This window comes from Carlito syrichta, unplaced genomic scaffold (genome assembly GCF_000164805.1).
Source record: "Carlito syrichta isolate Samal-C Ts95f unplaced genomic scaffold, Tarsius_syrichta-2.0.1 Scaffold305771, whole genome shotgun sequence".
In the NCBI taxonomy this organism is placed as follows: Eukaryota; Metazoa; Chordata; class Mammalia; order Primates; family Tarsiidae; genus Carlito; species Carlito syrichta.
In genome coordinates this window covers 100,814-120,813 of record NW_007249867.1, presented here as the reverse complement: position 1 = coordinate 120,813, position 20,000 = coordinate 100,814, and the positions used below count along the sequence as shown (strand labels likewise).

Genomic DNA, 20,000 nt, shown 5'->3' with positions numbered 1-20,000 from the left:
AGGTTGAGACTGCCGTGGCTGTGAGCATGCCACTGCACTCCAGCCTGAGCAACAGTGAGACTCTGACAAAAAAAAAAAAAAAAAAAACCAAAGTCTAAGATTTCTAATTAGTGCATTGTGTAGCATGAGAATCATTCTTACCACAGTAAGCTAAGAAAGTCCAGCTTACAAGGAAAGAAGTGTTCGTTTAATAAAAGAAATTTTAAGAGCCAGAGGTTTGTATTCAGTAGTTGCCATATTTTTCTGTCGTGAATTGGCCTTCTCTGTTACTGTGTTTTTGTGGTGATTTTGTTACTAGCTTTAATTTTTGCTTTTTTTCTTCATAACCTGGCTTAGCTTTTAGATTCAGGAACTTGTTTTTGTGACTGATTCTTTAAGAGAGTGAGAGGCACAACATGGGTGTAATTGCTGCTGAATTATTTCAAAACCTAATCATGACCAAGAAAGAAAACTCTTGATTTTCTAATGCCTAACAACTATATAGGGGTTACAGGAAACCTAATTAGAAAATGTGAAAATTGTGAGTTACAGCTTCAAAAGAGACTATTACTAGTCTTTGCCACATGCTGGTAAAGATGCCAAAAGAAGAGATATTTTGATGGCATTTCATGAAATTTGGTTCATACACCCTATACTTTTTAAGTTTGTATGCTGTGAAAGTTGAAAGGGCCGATTGCTTTTTTGCATCTGTGGCCAAGCAAAGGTAAGAATGTGGACAGATATTTTTAGGTGAAAGTTAGGTTTTTCCTAGCAGTGACAAGTGACAGTAGGTAATTTAAGGTAGAAAGTGTGAAAGTTTGGTTTTCAGAATTATTTTAGAACTTTTCTGGGATGCCTTTAAAATTTTTATACTTATGAAACTGATTTGACTTAGAACAAAATAAAGTGCCAAAAATATTTTGAGTAATTACAGCAGTCGAGTGTGTGTTTTATATTTCTATAAGAAATTAAACTCCTTGAGGGAAAAATTAATTGGCTAAAGAAGAAATTTATTTAATTCAGCAGATATTGAGTATATCAATATCATATTTTAGGTTCAAGAAATGCAAAGATATAATCATTTATTAATTCTATTAAAAGGTTAGAATATATTCTAGTACAGGCTATATTATAGTTTAGCAGATTTTCTAAGCCAAATGCTTATGGAAAATTGGGAAAGGGAGGAAAAGCCAAATTGTTGTATGCAAATAATGGCATATAGCTCCTTTTGTGTGGTAAAAGAAAAAATTGTTAGTTATAAATGTGAATAGGATAGTGAACTAAAGAAATATCTTAACCCTAGTTCAAAGAAGTACAGTTTGTTGTTGTTGCTGTTTTACTTTCAAATATGTACAACTGCAACTTTAATTCTACCCTGGTGAATAACCTTTTGATTATTCACCTCTTACGTTAGATATATTAAAAGTGATTTGACTTAGTACAAAATGTTGTCTGCAAATTCAGGAGCCGCTTCTTTCAAGTGTTTTTTTTTTTTAATTACCATTAATTGGTAATATTTAATTTTAATTTCAGGCTTTCTGTTTAATATAGTTTCAGCAGAGTATAAACTATATTATGATCCAAATTGTTAGTTTTGTTAAATGTATAGTGAAACATAGTTCCTTTTGCATCTATTCTTATCAGTTTGACAGATTTGCTTGAACATAGGCTATAGTCAGACTCTGTAGGCCCATTTAAAAAATATCCCAAATTGATGGGTTGGGAAGGGAGGTCGGCTGTTGACGTTTATGTACAGGGACCTTCACTATGGTGTGATGTGTCAGGGCCATTTCATTGAGAAACAGCTAGTGTTACCTTTAGGTCTTTTTCTTAGGACTAATCAGACCCTCCAGAAAAGACTTTTTTCCGCTTTCTACCTCAGCCATTGATGTCTGATTGCCAATTTCTGGAAGCTGAGTGGGGGAAAAGGGCTAGGGGTGACAGAGTTTTGAACATTTAAGAACATTAATTAATATTTCCTATAACACCTGTTTTCAGACTGTAGCCTCCCAACTGTGTCTGGTTTTCCAGCTCAGTTATTATTATTATTATTTAGCTTTTTCCAGAGGATAATCCTGTGGTGTTCTGTTGATGAGGAGGGAATCTGAAATGTTCATTTCTTTTTCAAAATTAAGGAAATGCAGAACACATTGGTGGTTGCAAGGGGCTAAGGCAGAGGAGGGGAGGGTATGGGAAGTGCCTAAGGTGCGGAGTGATAGTGACTATTAGATTGTGACTGGAGTCAGGCACAGTGATGTGCACCTCTAGTCTCAGCTATTCAGGAGGCTGAGCCCAGGAGTACAAGGAGTATAGGAATAATATAAGACTGTAGTACACTGTGATCATGTCTGTGACTAGCCACTGGACTTAAGTCTGGGCAACACAGCCAGACCCTGTTTCTGGAAAAAGTAGAAGAAGAAGAAAAAATAAAAGAGTAACAAGAGAAATCTTTTTTTCTTTTTTGAGTTGGAGTCTCACTCCGTCGCCCAGACTGGAGTGTAGTGGCACGCTCCTGGCCACCGCAGCCTCAACCTGCTGGGCTCTGGCGATACTTCCGCCTCAGCCTTCTGAGTAGCTGGAATTACAGGCGTGCGCTACCATGCCCTGCTGATTTATTTATTTATTTATTGTAGAGATGAGTCCTCGCCAAGTTGCCTGGGTGGGTCTCAAACCCGCGGGCTCAGGTAATCCACTCACCTCGGCCTCCCAAAGCGCTAAGGTTACAGGCTGAGCCACCAAGCCTGGCCACAGGAGAAATCTTTATGAGTGGTGTTGGAATTGTTCTGAATCTTGACTGTATCTTAGTCAATATCCTGGTTGTGGTACTGTACTATCGTTTTAAGATGTTACCATTGGAGGAAACTGAGTAAAGGGTAAATAGTATCTTTCTGTATTATTTATTTAACTGCATGTGATCTATAATTACCTCAAAGTAAAAAAAGTTTAATTAAAGTATTATAAATCAGGCTGACAAATCTAAATCAAATATGTCTTTCTACTTAGACAAATATGCTTATATGATACCTTATGAGGCCAACTTTGAATTTAGAATTCTCACACACATTGGAGGTTCACACTTGGACATGGTAGTGTGGAGAGAGCTGGCCTTTTTCAACCCCTAGCTCCATCCTGTACTACCAGTGGTGTCAGGTGAATGCATGCAACTGTCCCTCAGGCCTAGGAGTGTGAAATACATACATACACACACATATATAGAAGGGATGATATAGTAATGATTAGCTCTCTGGGAAAAGAAAACCCTTTTACTTTTCAACTTTAGTGTATTTGGCTTTAATACGCTTGATAGGACAGCATCATATATGAAAACAGAGTGCTATGTGAATATACAAGGTTACAAGTGAAGGGTTCGGCAGAACCAACAAACAAAGGTGCTATGACCACAGGGAAACACTTGGAGGTGAATTCTCTTTTCTGTTTCTGAATTTAAGGATGCCCATCTGCTCTGAGTATCCTTTTTTTTTTTTTGGCTTATAGCTGTTTTCCTATGATTTTACTGTCAGTTCTGCATATTGTATCACCTAAATTTGATTTTTATGTCCTCCTTTTCTCATTTTAGTTTACTGGAACTATTTCTAATATATACAGAGTGTGGGTTTCAGTTTTAAAAAATCATTGCTTAAATATATGAAATTATATGGTGAATTTAGAAAGTTACATAACTATAAGGTAACATTGAAGAGTTCAGACATTACCACTTATTTTATTTATTTCTCATTTTAAAGGGATTCATTGTACTTTTTATTACTTTCATATTTCAAATCTCTTGTAAATGCTTTATTTTGAATCTCCTGTGTTTTATTTATCTAGTTCATCTTCTTTCTTTAGATGTTCAGAAAATCATTGGTAAAGATGTTTGAAGATAAAGGATTGGACTGCATCTTTTTAGAAACTAATATGAGCATGAAGAAACAGTATCACATGGTCTATGAGTGTATTCCTCTCCCAAGGGAAGTGGGTGATATGGCTCCCATCTATTTTAAGGTATTTATAGATAGTCTTTGCATGCACACTTATTTTTTTGCTATAATGCTGTTTTATGAATACAGTTGTCTTTATTAATGATTTTTTTCTATATAACATATAAAGATATGAAGCCAAGCACAAAATATTCTGCTATATACATTTTTCTCTAAAGAAATTTTTGATTTGGACCTTTTAAAAGCATGCTTGTTTAGCAGTATGACTGTGCTGTTAAATGGTAACTTATAATTTTTATTTTAATTTCCCATTTCTCAAATGAGATCAGGGTTTTATTTTGAAGTACTTTCAAGTCAAAATTATAGTTATAACTCTAGGAAACTGATTATTGAAATATAATAAAGTCAAAGATAATAACCTACAAGCAGTACAGATTACAATTGCTGAGACAAGTTATTACTGTAAGTTTTAGTATTTAGTGTTTCATCATGCTGTCAAGAGAAAAATTTCTTCTACCTATATGCATGTTTGGACATATAATAATGACTAGAGTATGTAACCAACTATGTGCCATTTACAGTATTCAAGCAGATTTAGTAAATTGTATGTGTTTGATATTGATCCCATTGCAATACAAATGTAAATGTAGAACTGTATATGAAATATTAGCATATCTAAAGAGAAAGGAAGATAATGTTTTGTGAACTGATATAAGAAGCATATGAAAACTGTAGATAGTATAGGATGCCAAAATTTATCAATATGAACTATAAGTTCCAATGAAAGGTTTATGAGTTGGTAAAAATCTATTTTCTCTCTAGAAATCTTCAAAGATAATTTGATTATTTGATGTGAAGAATTATTCTATTAAAGTACAAGAGAGTAAAGCCACATTCCAGGTCCATGCCAGTCCTATGTTAGCCAAATTTAGTTGAGAAAGAGATTATTATATGTTTTTGAGCAGTCATTTTATTTTACTATAGAGATGTAGGTACAAGTGGGAATTAACTACATAAGTAGGCTGAATGCGGATGAAATTTAGGCTTCTAACTGACCTTTACTCCCACTGGTAATGGACCAAGTACTTCTGTGTTGTCACATGCTCCCACCTTCTACCCTCCATCCCTCCCCTAGCAGTACCCAGTGACTGCTGATCCCTTCCTTATGTTAATGTGACTAATGTTCAGGGCCCACTTATGAGTGAGAAAAAGGGGTATTCAGTTCTTTGTTTCTGTGATAGATCACTTAGTTTGATGGTGTCCAGTTCTGTCCAATTTGCTGCTAAGCACATGGTTTTGTTCTTCTTTATGATTGCATAATACTCCATCGTGTATATGTACAAATCTTCTTTATCCAGTCCACTTTTGGTGGGCAGTAGGGTTGGTTCCATGGTTTTGCTATTGTGAATAGTGCAGCAACAAACATGCATGTGCAGAAGTCTTTTTTGTAGAATGATTTATGTTCCTCTGATTATATTATCAAGAGCGGGATTGCTGGATCGTATGGAAGGCCTATTTTTAATAATTTTAAAAATCGTCACACTGCTTTCCATGGAGTTTGAACTAGCTTGCACTCCCACCAACGATGTAGAAATGTTCCCTTTTCTCCGCACCCATGCCAGCATCTGCTTTTTTTTTTTTTATGTGTTAATGATAGCTATCCTTACCAGAAATAGGTGGTATCTCTTTGTAATTTTGATTTGCTTTTTTCTGATGACTAGTGAGGCTGAGCAGAAGTGTCTATTCATTTCCTTTGCCCACTTTTTAATGGGGTTCTTTGCTTTTTTTTCCTTTTACTTCTTTTGAGTTCCTTGTAGATCCTGGATGTTAGAACTTTGTCAGATGCATCATTTGCAAATATTTTCCCCCATTCTGTGGGTTGCCTCTTTACTCTCTGTTAGTTTCTTTTGCTGTGCAAAAAGCTTATCAGTTTGATGAGGTCCTAGCTGCATATCTCAGCTTTTATGGCATTCGCTTTTGGGGACTTGGTCAATAATTTGTTGCCTTCTCCTATGTGCAGAAGGGTGCCTCCTTTGTCTTCTTCTAGGATTCCTATAGTTTGACATTTTATGTTTAGTCTTTAATCCATTTAGAGTTGATTTTTGTATGTGGTGATAGGTAGGGGTCCAGTTTCATTCTTCTACATGTGGTCAGCCAGTTTTCCCAGCACCGTTTGCTAAATGTGGTCTCCTTTTTTCTAGTGCTTGTTATTGGTGACTTTGTTGAAGGTGAGTTGGTTGAGAGTCCTTGTTTTGCTTCTGTCATCTCTGTCTTGTTCCATTGATCAGTGCGCCTATTCTTGTACCAATACAAGGCTGTTTTGGTTACTATAGCCTTGTAATAAAGTTTAAAGTTTGTAAGTGTGATACCTCCTACTTTGTTCCTTTTGCTGAGGAATGTTTTGACTATTTGTGCTCTTTTTTGTTTCTATATGAATTTCTGTATTGTTGTTTCCAGATCTGAGTTTTTCAGTGTGTGTGTGTGTGTGTGTGTGTGTGTGTGTGTGTGTGTGTGTGCGCGCTTGTACTTTCTCAGTAGGTGGTTGTGTCTTAGTGATTGTGACTAGCATTTGAGATGCATTGCCCAGTATAACGTAGCTACTGTTGCTTCTGTGGGGTTGTAGAAATGTCATCTTTTAAAATGGTATATCACTTTTCTACACTAAACATTTTATGATAAATAATCATTAAATATTACTAATATTGTTAATCATTAATTATAATTATATTAATTAATATTAATTATTGAATATGGAGTATTCATCACATTGTATACCCATACTTTTAAAATAGGAAACAGCACTATGTCTGATACATTTAAATTGTACATATTTAAATATTGATTTTGTCTTTAAAATTTGCTTCATAAATAACAATACTGCAAAAAAAATTGAGGTGCTTTATATTCAGCACCCTGGCCTTTCTTTCCATTATTATTTTTTTTTGCCATAAATAGTAGTCATATTGCTTAGCAAAAAGTCTTATAATTTCATTTATATTTATTTTCTCCTTGCATTTAAAAATTTTTTATTCTTTAAATTACAAATTGACAAATTGTAGTTGTATAAATTCTGACATCAAAAACATAAAATGTGTGTGAGGGGAGAATAAAGTGTAGAGTTGTATGCAAAGTTAAGTTATTATCAACTTGGAATAAACTGTTAGAAGTATAAGGTGTCTCCTGCATTTAAAAAAAATCAGCTTTATTTTCTAGAGTAGTTTTTTTCCTGCAGTTTTACTTCTTTGTTATGAGCAGAAATAGTTCAAGTTCTTGGTTGCCAGAAAGCAGATAAATTACTCTGTTGATATTTGGAAGAAGAGTAGTAAAGCTAGATGAATTTATTTTAGTAGATCTCTGAAGGCGGTGAGGAGTTTGTGAACTTTATGTTCACAAATTATCTTCAATATTAAATTGCTCAGTCTTATTAAGGATTGTCACGTAAAGTTGAGCTGAAGTTAGTACAAGAGTTAAGAATGAGTAAAAGAATGCTATCTTTGGCTAAAGGTAAGACTTTAAAAATTCAAGAAGTTTCAATTTTAAATAAGTAAAATTAAGGCCTTAATCTAGTCAGGATAATGGCCTATCATGTATACCATACCCCATGATTAATTAACTGTATTTCTCTGTTATAAACTTTTTTGTATTTTCTTATGTATTATTTTTTCATTTAACAAATGGTTATTTCTTAGAAAGCCATAATGGAATCTGATGAAGAGTGGTCCATGAACAAGAAGTTGATTGATCTCTCTTCAAAAGATATCAGAAAGTCTGTGAGTATCAATTTTTTTCTAATATGAGAAATTACTTTAGTGTACAGGATTTTTGTTAATTTCCACATCTTAATTGAGAAAGAGACCAAATGACTGAGGAACTAAAGGCAAAGTACCTAATTCCACATTTTTCTCCTACCTGGTCTAAAAAATACTAATTTCTGGCATGGTTTTATTTGTTCAGATGAATGTTTCTTCCTGACCTCCACCTTCTGCCATTTTAGTCCCTATAACTGGCGATGGCAGCCAATAGAATCTGTCTTGAGAGCTCCTCTGATGAGCTTTCAACCCCTGTGCAGCAAATGGTGAGAGGAGCTTTCTTGTTATTGGAATTATACTGAGAGAAAAATTTTCTCAGAAGTTCTCTTTTGAATTTGTAACTCATTTTCCTTTTCTTATACAAAGATTCACTGTTATGTTCCCATAGAACAGTAATTGAGTAGATTGAGTTCTTTTGGAGACTTGCCTATTTACATTTCATTGTTTAACCCTGATTTGCAGGTCAGCTTTTAGGTGCAAGTTACATATAAGTTGAATACCTCTGTAATGATTTCTCTTTTCAAGGATTGCAAATTAAATGGAATAGAGATTATGGTTCCTTCTGGTTTTTCTATTCAAAAAAGAATTTATTCTACAAATATTTGTTGAGTGCCTGCTATTTGCCAGTTACTTTTCTAGGTGATTTTTGTACCTAGTGGAACAAAACAAAAGATCCCTGCCTTTATGGAGTTTATATTGGGGTGCTGGGGTTGGCAGCTCAAACCTGCACCCTAAATCCGGTCTTCCTTCTTTTTGTGTAAATGAAGTTTTATTGGAACGCACCCACACTCATTTGTTTGTGGATTGCTTATGTCTACTTTCATGCTACAAGGACCGAGTTGAGTAGTCTCAGTAGAGATTATATGAAACTCAAAGCTTAAAATATTGAATTGTGTGGCTCTTTTATGGAAAATGCTTGCCAACCTCTTCTAAATGTCACTGGAATATTTCTCCTCCATTTCTTTTTTTGGAAAGCCACAGTCCTGATACGTGTCATGTGACCGATAGTATTTCTTATTATACTTATTATATCCCAGTGAGAATATTCAAATTTAATTGCATTATTGAAGATACATAGTTTTAATTCAGAGGTAGAACACGGTTTACCATCATTTTCTTATCCCTTGCTGGTGAATTGGGCCAGGCAGCATATTAAAAAACAAAAAAGAAACCGTAAATGTCTTATTTATTTTTCTTACTTTTGAGCCTTTAGAAAAAAGTATGTAGTGTACATACATCTTTTGTGTGTAGGTTTCTTCTCATATAATAATTTCCCATGCCATTAAGTATTCTTGCAGAATGTGATCTTAATGGCAGTTGAAAATATTTCAAAATAGAAAATTTAAAAGAAATGTAATATTCCTCATTTTGTGCATCATACATACATTTTCTTACAGGTTAATTAACACCTCTTATTTATTTATTTTTTAACACCTGAATTAAGTGACCCGGAGGTCTTAATAGTTTAATTAAATCAATGTGGAATATAAGAAACACATAGATCCTTCTAAGAATGGCAATTATGTATTCTACTTGAAAGCATTTTAGAGATAGCAACAGTTGCCTTTACAAAGACGTCACATAGTCTTATATCTGAAAATACAAGCTTATTAACCTAAAAAGTGACCTCCTTTGGAACTATTCTTGCACTAAAGTTTTCACAATTCCAACCACATAATTATAGAATCTTAAAGCTAAGAGGGACCTCAAGAGGTCATCCGACTCATCCTCCATCTACTGTGACTTCATATAGTCTCAGATACAAAAGGCATTGGTACTGGCGATACAGATTTCTTCCTCAAGTATTTCTCTCTTTCAAAATACTGTCCTCTTTAGCATAACATCCTTTTAGCCAGATTCATGGTTCATACTTGCTGATGTAGTTCAGTTGGCAAAGATATTCTCATGCAGCCTTCTGTCCTTTTTTTCTTTGTCCACCAGTTTTGCACAGAGCTTCCGTGTATGGGAGATAGAATGAAAGGAATAATATTTTGTATCTGAATAATCTTCTTTGTGCCAAGAATTGGGCCAGAAACGTTATGTACATTGTCCTATTTGATCCTCACAGCAAACCTCTGAACTCTTCATCTTTCTCGTGAGACTCAGAGATGTTAAATAACTTGTGAGGTCACACATTTACAAGAATCAGAGCTGCAATTAGAGCCTTGCTTGTCTCTTTTTTACTTTACTTTTTCCTAATTGTCAAGGTCATAGCATGATCATCATATTAAAAATGTGGAAAGATACAAAAACAAACGCCAAAAAATCAAAACTTGTTTCTCTGCATTTCATGCTATATACTATTTTAAAAACTAGTATTTTTTTACTGGTGGTTTTTCTATAACATGAACATCTTTTTATAAGTCCTAATTTTAAATGCTATATAATATTTCAGGATGACCACTCTCTTTCTACCATACCCTACTGTGCCCTTCCAAGTCATATCTTCTTGACAGAATAAATTTGTACAGTTAAGTAGAAATACATGATTCAGTGCCCAGCTGAGTAAATGCTGATTATATAAGGGGACAAAGGGGAGAAATGTTACTATGAATTGACCTATTTAGATAATTTCGAGTGACACACTTGGGGCTTTGAAGAAAAGCTTGCAAAGACACAAGATCTTAATTGATAAAGAAAGCAAGAAATTATACCTTTTTGGTTAAGATATTGTCTAAAATATTTTGTGTATGTAGAGAAAGAGGGAACAAGGGAAGGAGGAAGAAGGAGAAGAGAATTATAGAGATTTAATCTTGGAGATATTTTGAAATAAGGTTGGTAAACTAAGTATTGCTGTACCTATTGTACCAGCAAATAAAGAATTATGATTGTATAATTTATCTTTGATAAATATATAGTAGTAAAGATTCAGAGATAGTGTAAAAAAACTTTAAGTATGTGGCCAGGACCCTCTTCCTGTTCTGCACTGTGAGTAAAATATAAGAAAGCATATCCTTATTCTTTCTTGTATATGTAAAAAGAAAAAAAGTACCCCACCTCGATTTTCCCCAAAGACAGAAAGATAACTGGTTTTGACCATGATTGCTAGATGTGATGAAGAAAGGTGACCAAAATGAAGTCTTTTGGTTAGAAAGTTAGGTCATTGCTAAAGTATCTCTAGAATTGGAAATTCATTTATATATTCGCCATGATATACCAGATCTCTGATATACCAGATAGGAAGAAGCGGGATTAAGCATACCTGTCTGATTACATTTGTATTTCATGGATGATTTGTCTGTTTGTTTAGGTACCCAGAGGCTTACCTTACTTCTCTGTGGATTTTGGCCTCCATGGAGGGTTTGCCCATGTCATTGAAGATCAACACAAATTCCCTCATTATTTTGGAAAGGTATGCTCACAAATTTGATAAGATTCCAGCATTGGTAACTTTTTTCTTTTGAAGGGAAGTCAGAACTTTGGGCACAATACACTGTGAGGTTGGTAAGTACTGTTACACCCAATTTTTAGATAGAGAACCTAGCAGCTATTAATAAAAATATCCCAGAATATTTATAACAAAAGCAGGACTGTCACTTTGGAACCAAGCATTTATTGACAGTGCCAATAGTGACTACACTTTGTTTTTGGAGTCAGCCAGCCTTGTGCTGAGAATGATGGTAATTGCCAGCACGTGTTAAGGCCTTACAGTGTGCTAGCTACTGCTCTAATCACTCAGTTAATGCTCACAATAATTCTATTATGTAGATATTGTTGTGACTTTCATTTTACAGGTAAAGAAACTGAATTACAGAGAGATTATATAACTTGCCCAGGGTCTTGTGTTAATAAGTGACATAACCAGGGGTGCATATGGTGGTGGTTGAACCAGATAACAATGTGTCTCACCTCGTCATTCATAGTTAAGGAAGGCATGGACTCATTTTATACTGATCGTTTCTGAGTACAGATCTTTTGATTGCTAGGATGTCCTTTCCATTATCACACATTGCCTTCTAGGAGTATAGTCTTTACGTTACAGGTCTACAGAGTATCTGGGAAAGTGTGTAAGTTAGTGTCAGATACTGAAATGAAATTAATGCAGTAACTGAAACAGTCAAAAGAAATCTGGGCAATAATAGCTCTAGAAGTGCCCTTTTAATCTAGTGTAGCTCAGGCCTTTCTGCTCATTTCCATCCTTGTGTGGCCAGTTCCTCTAAATAAGAAGCACCTTGATGAGCTCTGCTTGGGGTTCCCACCTCCACACCCTACACCCTGCTTCCTGGTTCTTCCCACTTTCCTCTCCTGCATGTGACCATCTTCAGCAATGAACAGGGATGTGTCAAGAGGAATCTTATCTCTAGAGGTTTGATTCAAAACTTTTTATGCTGTTGTCCTTGATGGGGTAACCGGAGGCCCAAAGTTATCTGCATCTTTAAACTGTTGCAATATATTACAGAAATATGTTTGATACATTTTCTGAATTTCTTTTCAGAGTTAACTAGAGATAATTTTTTCACCTCTTAGAAAAATCCTGTTGTTATTCAGTAGAGCTTTATAACTGAAGACTCTATAAGGCTCAGTTTATTATTTTTTTAAGTTGGTTCTAGTGAAAAGGAAGTAAAATATCCCTTTTTTTTGTTATGGAGACTTAGTTGGAAGATTGCCCTCCTTTCACATAAAATGCATGCATTATGGTTTATATGATACTGTCTTAAAGTTAAAAGGAATGTTTCCCCAGTCAGCACTGTGTCTCTGAACCATTTTTCTCAAAATTTGCTTTTCAAGAAAATAGCCTGTGGGCTCCAGAACTCCCTTCAGCCTGCCACCCAGGCAGTTGTTCAAAGCGCAAGAAGAGATGGTTGGAATGAACATTTTTCATTATGGCTACTTGGGTGGCAGAGAAGGATCAATCCTGTATGGTGGACATAAGACAAAGCTTGAGATTTGGTAGACAATTTCAGGTCAACTCTTGTAAGCTAGGCCTTTTTAAACTACATTGCTTACTTGGACCAAGGGTGAGAAGTTCTTGAACTGAATCCAAATTTGCCCCATTTCAAATTTGCCCCATTTCTCTTGCCTACTATCTTTGTTGGCCATTTTATTTCTCTTTCCTGATGACTGGAGAGTCCCTTTTCCATGAAGCTTCTCCTGATTTGTCCAACAAGTAGAATTTATTATTTTTTTTGAATCTCCAAATGTTCTGCTTTGGCATTTACCTTATTATAGATTCTGTAAGACAGTCCACTGTATGTCTGGATTATTATTCTGGCTCCCACTACAGCTCCATATTCTATTCTAAGCTCTCTGAGGACAGATAGCCATATGGTAGTTATTGACATATGGCATTTGCTTGTGCAGGTTAGGTCCCCAAGTAAGAGGAAGAACCTATATCTGGGAGATTATGTGATTTGTCCAGGATTTCACCACACAGAGCTAGACTGAATATATAGAGCTTGGCCTTTAATCCAGTTTTTTCCTTTATTACCATACTACCCTCCCTCTAAATATTACAGGTATCCTACATCACCTTCTGTACACAGATACCCACATGCATAAATTTGATTCATTTCTATAGCTAACAACACAAAAGGAGGATCATGAAGAAAATAATCTGGAATAATAAGCAGATAACCAAAAAGCCATTCCTTTCAGGGCTTGAGAATATGACACTTTCAGTGAAGGCGATTTATAATTTTTAATTCTAGGTTTACTTAGACTAGTATTACAATATGATTTTGTTTCCTGAAGACAAAAAAAACCCACCAGCTAATTGTAGAAGAAACTGGTTTATAAATATACTTGGTGGCAGAGAGAGTGCTAGCCTGAAATTCAACTGCAGTTGAGCAACAGAGTTAATAATCACTACAAGTTGATTAACTTTTTCTCAAAACTGTTCACTGGAGCCACTACCACAGAGAAAATGAATTATATTTCACTTTTCCTTCCTCACCGTTGCTACCATCTGGTAAATGTGCTAGCAAGCAGCAAAGGGGACGGATCGCTTGACAGGAGACACATCTAAGTTGGACTCCTAGAATCACAGGGTTTACATAATTGGAACTAATCGAAAGCAAGACTTTTAAAACTTGATACTAGTATTTGAAAGTTATCATGGAGAACTACTTAATGTTATATCTGTTACCAGAATAAACAGAAATAGTTTCATTCCTGTTTTTATTTTTATTTATATATGTTTATATTTTTCTCATTCTTTTAAAAGGAAATCATTGGTGGGATGCTGGATATAGAGCCAAGACTTTGGAGGAAAGGGATCCGAGAAAGCTTTGAGGACCAGAGGAAGAAAGCGCTGCAATTTGCGCAGTGGTGGAAACCATATGACTTCACCAAAAGTAAAAAATGTTGAGATGCCCCTTTTGTTTTTAATTTCCTCTCCAGATCCCGTTCAGTCTTATTTCCGTTGCATCTTACTGAACACCTGACCCTCAGGTCATAGGGAGAGAGTCAAAGTAGTGGACGACTAAGCCTCTGACGACCATACGTTGCGGGATCGTGGTGTTTGCCCCCAACCTGCACCAGTGGACTTCATGTTAGTAGCCGTGGAGTAAGAGCAGATATATTAGATGACCTACTCACATTCCTGCTTTGTGCCTACTTTTTGATATTCTGAACTATCCAGTTAACTAGAAAAGGACTTTTCTGAAGGAGTGGCTAGGAAGCATAACAAATCCTTGTTCAGAGGGAAATGAGTCTTCAAGGCTGTTGAGTCTGTTGCCTGGCTTCTTTCACATTTTTTAGAGGACTTTGTGTACTCAGTGATAATTAAAATTTCTTTTCATAGGGTTTTATAGAAGAGCTCTTAATTTTCTACCAGTAGAATATATCGCTGCTATTCTTTTTGTAAAAGGAAAAAGAATGTCCCAAAAGTTATTGAAGAATTAAATGATGCTGAAAATATACATGCTCCAAATTTGTTTTTATTTTAGTTTAATTTTATTTATTTGTTTTAGTTTTAAATGATATCTTTGAATTTTGGTGGTTCTAAAAGTAATTGTTCCACATAACACAACATAGGATTTGTGAAAGTTAAAATGTGTAGCCAAATCATTGTTTTTGAGTTGTAGTGATTTTCACAAAATCTTAAGTAATGAGAGTATTTTAAATGTCAGGGGCACATTCTGTTGTTCCTCACCTGATCCAAGGTATTTAATTTTTATTTGTTCCAACACTTGGTGTCAAGAGAAAGCCTTGTGCTTATAAAAGAATGACTGTAGTGTGAGAATGTTCTTATGTTTGTTTTTTTTTTAATGGGAGCATTGTTGTAGTAACCTTTTTTCAAAGATGTTAGCTTTTGTGGAAGGTGAACCTTGGCATCTTGTCATGAAATGTTGAAATACCTAGCGTCATCATGAAGCATACTCCAGAGTAACTCATAACACTGCACATTTATTTTTAATTTCAGCATCTCATTACTTCCCTAGTATGTTAAAAGGTGAAATGTTTGTGTTCTATCTATAGTTTTTTTTTATTTCACAAATAAGTTGAAGCTTAATGGTTTTGGTATTTGAATATTTGTGAATTATACTTAACTATACAAGAGAGACTCCCCAAACACCTGGGATTTATTTTTTAAAAATTAAATATTTATTCTTACATGTTTAGACTTCAGTCATCTTCAGAATGCTCCCCATTGGATGAAATGCACCTATTGAGATGCTTTTCCCACTGCTTAAAACAGTTTTTGAACCCATCAGTTTTGATGCTTTTTGGTGCTTCTGCTGTTTTTTGTTTCACATCTTCCATATTGGCAAAATGTTTCCCTTTGAGGCCTTTTTTCACCCAGGGACACACAAAAAAAGTCACTCGAGGCAAGATTGAGTGAATAGGGAGGGTGGGGCAGGAGGGGGCCTTGCTGTGTTTTGGTCAAAACGATTGAACATTCAGCGCAGTGTGCGTAGGTATGCTTACAAATCACCTGTCATGAAATGGGTGAATGTGTTGAAAGAACTCTCCAAAAGAAAATTCACTGAAGCCAAAACGCAGCCTCTCACAACAACGCTAGCTGGTATACTGTTGCCAATGGGTTCCTAGAATGCTTATGTAGTGGGGGGAGCTTGTACTACAGGGGACCTCCCCTCTGGAAAATAATTTCATTTTTGCCCCCTGCTTTCATATATATTAAATAGACGTTTGATAGCATTTTATTTATTGCTCTTTTCAGACTCTTTGCTTTGCTCCAAAATCCTAAAGGAATCTATAACTTTCATTTATTCAGTCAGTGAGTTAACAAACATTATTTGCTGCACCGTGTTACGTGCTGATAGTGCAAAAATAAAAAATACTTCTTCTATCTTAAATTATTTTATAGTGTAGTGGAGAAAGAGACATGCCCATAAATAATTAGAGCACAATATAGTAAGTTCTCAAGTGAGATATATGCCAGGTGTATTTGAGTATAGTTCTAAAGAACTATTTTGCATCTCCCCTCTCTTTAGTCTTAGCTGATGACCTTCCTATCTGTTTTACTGAGAAAAGCAAAGACAAGGGAATTTCTATCACATCCATCTGTATATCTGCATTTATCCCTATGCTCTCTTCTTTTTTCTAACTTTAGATGATTTATTTTATTGTTCATTTTTAGAGCCAATCCACTCATTTCATACTAGACTCAAAATATTCTCTCTGTATTATTAGTTTTTTTCTCTTTTTCTCTTCTTTATAGTATTATTCCTATTAGAACACAAAAACCTTTTATAATATATCAATGGCAGCAATCCCTGGCATCCCAGCTCCCTCTAGCCATTTCTCCAGTTGATAGGAAAACTCAATTTAAAGAAGTCTTTTTTCTCTCCCTCCATTCACCTGCTAGTCTCGTTACAGTTAGACTTTATTATCATTCTTCTACTAAACTCTTCAGGTCAAGGTCATCAGTGACCTTCCATTTTGGCAAATCCAGAATTAATGCTCAGTGCTGATCTTTATCAGCATATCATTGATGTACTTGATCGCTTCTTCTTCAAACACTTTACTTTGCTTCTAGAACACTGTTTCTTGTTCTCTTTTCTTACCAGTTGTATTCTCTCATCTCCTTTGCTGATTCCTCTTCATCTCTGCAATCTCTAAATGGTGAAATGCTCATTTTCAAATCATATTTTTTCTCTACTGTACTCATTTCCTAAGTAATTTCATTATTAAAATAGTCTTAAATACTAATTTTGAGTTGGTTCACAACATATGCTTGAATATCTTCAATATGCCAGTCGTTGTATAAAGGGCATAGGTTATTGTATAAAGACCGTGTCTTTGAGGAGTTTTAATTATATCAGGAGAATACAGACAACAAGCATTAAACCAAATAAATTATCTAGACAGTACCACATGTGATAACTGCTAAGTAAAAGGAAAGATAGAACAGGCCAAAGAGAATATCTCCAAATTTATATCTTCATTCTGGACCTCTTCTTGTACTCCAGACTCATATGTCCATCTCTACCTCTATGTCTCTGTCTGTATGTCTCTTTCTCTAACTTTCTCTGTCTCTCCTCTCTCTCTTTCTCTCTGTCTCTGTCTGTAATAGGCATATCCAAAATGAACTCTTGATTTTCCTCCTGCTCTAGTTATTTATTGCTGCATGACAAATTATTCCAAATCTTGATGACTTGTAATAATAGCCATTTGGTTATATCTCTTGTTTTATAGATGAGGAATTTGTTTAGGACTTCATCTAGAGTGGTTCAAGCATCTGGAGATGACTGGAGCTATATTTCTAGGGCCTCTGTTCTCCATGTGGTGTCTTCTGGATCTGGAATATTGAAAATGGCTTCTTTAATCACATGTCTAGACTGTGATATCTGGAACAGCTGGGGACTAGCTGGTATCGTTTTCTCCATGTATGGCGATTTCATGGTAGTTGGACTTGCTATGTGACTTGTGGCTTCTCCTAGAGCAAACTTTCTAAAGGACAGTTCAAGACCTAAGAGGTGGAATATCCAGTGTCTTAGGACCTGGGCCCAGATATTGGCACAGCTTCATTTTTGCTGTATGTCAAAGTTGTAAAGAGCCCAGCTACATTCAAGAAGAGGGATCATAATTATATCTCTTGATGAGAGGAGTGCAAACACTACAGTCCACTCTCTGGCCACAAATTTATATTCTTCCCACTTGAAAATACGTTCATATCCTTCCAAGAAAGTTTCATCCCAGTAGCACACTAGTCTTAGGCTTGAAGTTTAGGGTCTCATCTACTTCAGATTTGGGTATAGATGGAGCTGTTCAGGTGTGTTTTCATTAAATCTGAAGACCTGGCTCAGCCTGTAATCGCAGCACTTTGGGAGACTGAGGTGAGTGGATTGCCTGAGCCCATGGGTTTGAGGCCAGCCTGGGCAACTTGGTGAGACCTCGTCTCTACAATAAATCAAAAAAAGAATTAGCTGGGTGTAGTAGCGCGTGCCCGTAGTTCCAGCTACTTGGAAGGCTTAGGTGGAAGGATTGCTAGAGCCCAGCTTGTCGATGCTAGGGTGACCGTGAGTGTGCCATTGCACTCCAGCCTGGGTGATGGAGTGAGACTCCAACTTAAAAGATAGAATAGAATATAAAAAAAAATCTGAAGACCTGTGAACTTAGGAGACAAATTACCTACAGCTTCTACACACACACACACACACACACACAAACATACAATAGTAAGAGAAGTATACAGTAACTGCAGTAGGCACACTCATTGAAGAGGAAGGAAAGCAGGAGGAATAAAACAGTCACCATTCACTGAAAATGAAGTTGAATACATATTGTCAGTTATCTTGATTAGATCCTTGTACTGCTTCTTGAGAAGATTCTGTGGCTCTTTGCCCTCTATACTGTTTGTTTAACTCTGAGTCAACCTTTCTTTTTCATAAGAAATAACTGAAGGCCGGGCTCGGTGGCTCAGCCTGTAATCCTGCGCTTTGGGAGGTCGAGGTGAGTGGATTGCCTGAGCCTGCGGGTTCGAGACCCGCCTGGGCAACTTGGCGAGACCTCATCTCTACAATAAATAAAAAAATTAGCTGGGCGTGGTAGCGCGTGCCTGTAGTTCCAGCTACTTGGAAGGCTGAAGAGAAAAGATCACTGGAGCCCAGCAGTTCGAGGCTGTGGTGGCCAGGAGTGGCCACTGCACTCCAATCTGAGTGACAGAGTGAGACTCCAACTCAAAAAAAGAAAAAGAAACAACTAAAGAATTATACTTCCAGACATGAGTGACCACCTTACCCTCAGGCCTAAAACAGACAACATATATGAAGCAATAGTTTCAAGATGTGGGACATGATCTAAGAGGTGGGAAACAAATGAGATGAGTCCTACAATTGCCTTCTCTTATTGCTGTGCGAGTTTCCATGCTGTGATGCAAGGTGAGCCAAAACAGGCAAAAAGATCAAACTATTTCCAAGCAACATAACTGCATTCTAGCACAAGGCTTAAAAATATTTATAGTAATAAAGGTACATCCAGGAGTCACAACAAGCCAAAATATCTGGCATCCGATAAAAAAATCATCAGGCAAAGAAACTCTGAAATGGTAATTACATGGATAAATACATGTTTTTTTATTCTTTAAATTTTTTTACAAGGATATTTCACTCTTTAAACAAAAATAACAAGTGTGAAGTTTATAACACACAAAAGTAAAATAAATGACAACAATAGCACAAAGGTGGGAAGGCGAGAAATGCAAGTATACTATAAGGTTGCTAGACAGTTGACCCTTGCACAATTTGGGTTTGAACTGTGCGGGTCCATTTACACATGGATGTTCTTCGGCCTCTGCCACCCCTGAGACTGCAAGACCAATTCCTCTTTCTCTTCCTCCTCAGTCTACTCAACGTGAAGACGGTGAGGATGAAGGCCTTTGCGATCCACTTCCACCTAATAAATAATAAATAGGTTTTCTCTGCCTTATGATTTTCTTAGTAACATTCTGTTTTATCTGGCTTATTTTATTGTAAGAATACCATACAATAAAATAGCATAGAATAAAATAGTATAGAGCAATAGCACATTCAATATATGTATTAATCAACTGTTACTGGTAAATCTTCTGGTCAGCAGTAGGCTATTGATAGTTAGGTTTTGGGGAAGTCGGAAGTTGCACTCAGATTTTTTGCTGCACAGGGGGTTGACGCCCTAAGCTGTAAAGCAGACCCTAAGATGAAAACAAAGATTTATAGTTAGGAAACAAAGATAAAATGGATTAAGATATATTCCACCTGGCAGCACGTTTGGCAGTCCCCCGGATCTGTCTCTTGTTTCAACAGTGTTTGGACGGAACAGACCCGGGACTCTCTCTCTTCCAGTCTCCCACTGCCCTCCAGTCTCCTCTCCACTTGCAACCTCCGAGACC

At 36.1% G+C, this 20,000-nt stretch overlaps 1 protein-coding gene across 1 annotated transcript in view; it reads left to right on the top strand.

The window, feature by feature from the left end:
• The window catches only part of CWF19L2 (CWF19 like 2, cell cycle control (S. pombe)), a 97,008-nt gene extending 82,424 nt beyond the window's left edge, over nt 1–14,584 (top strand). The window contains exons 15-18 of the mRNA XM_008062628.1: nt 3,826–3,981; nt 7,607–7,687; nt 10,977–11,078; nt 13,890–14,584. Of these exons, the coding sequence (XP_008060819.1) occupies nt 3,826–3,981; nt 7,607–7,687; nt 10,977–11,078; nt 13,890–14,033 (483 nt within the window). The 3' untranslated portion in view covers nt 14,034–14,584. The remainder of the gene's footprint in view (nt 1–3,825; nt 3,982–7,606; nt 7,688–10,976; nt 11,079–13,889) is intronic.
• The last annotated feature ends 5,416 nt before the right edge of the window (nt 14,585–20,000 follow it).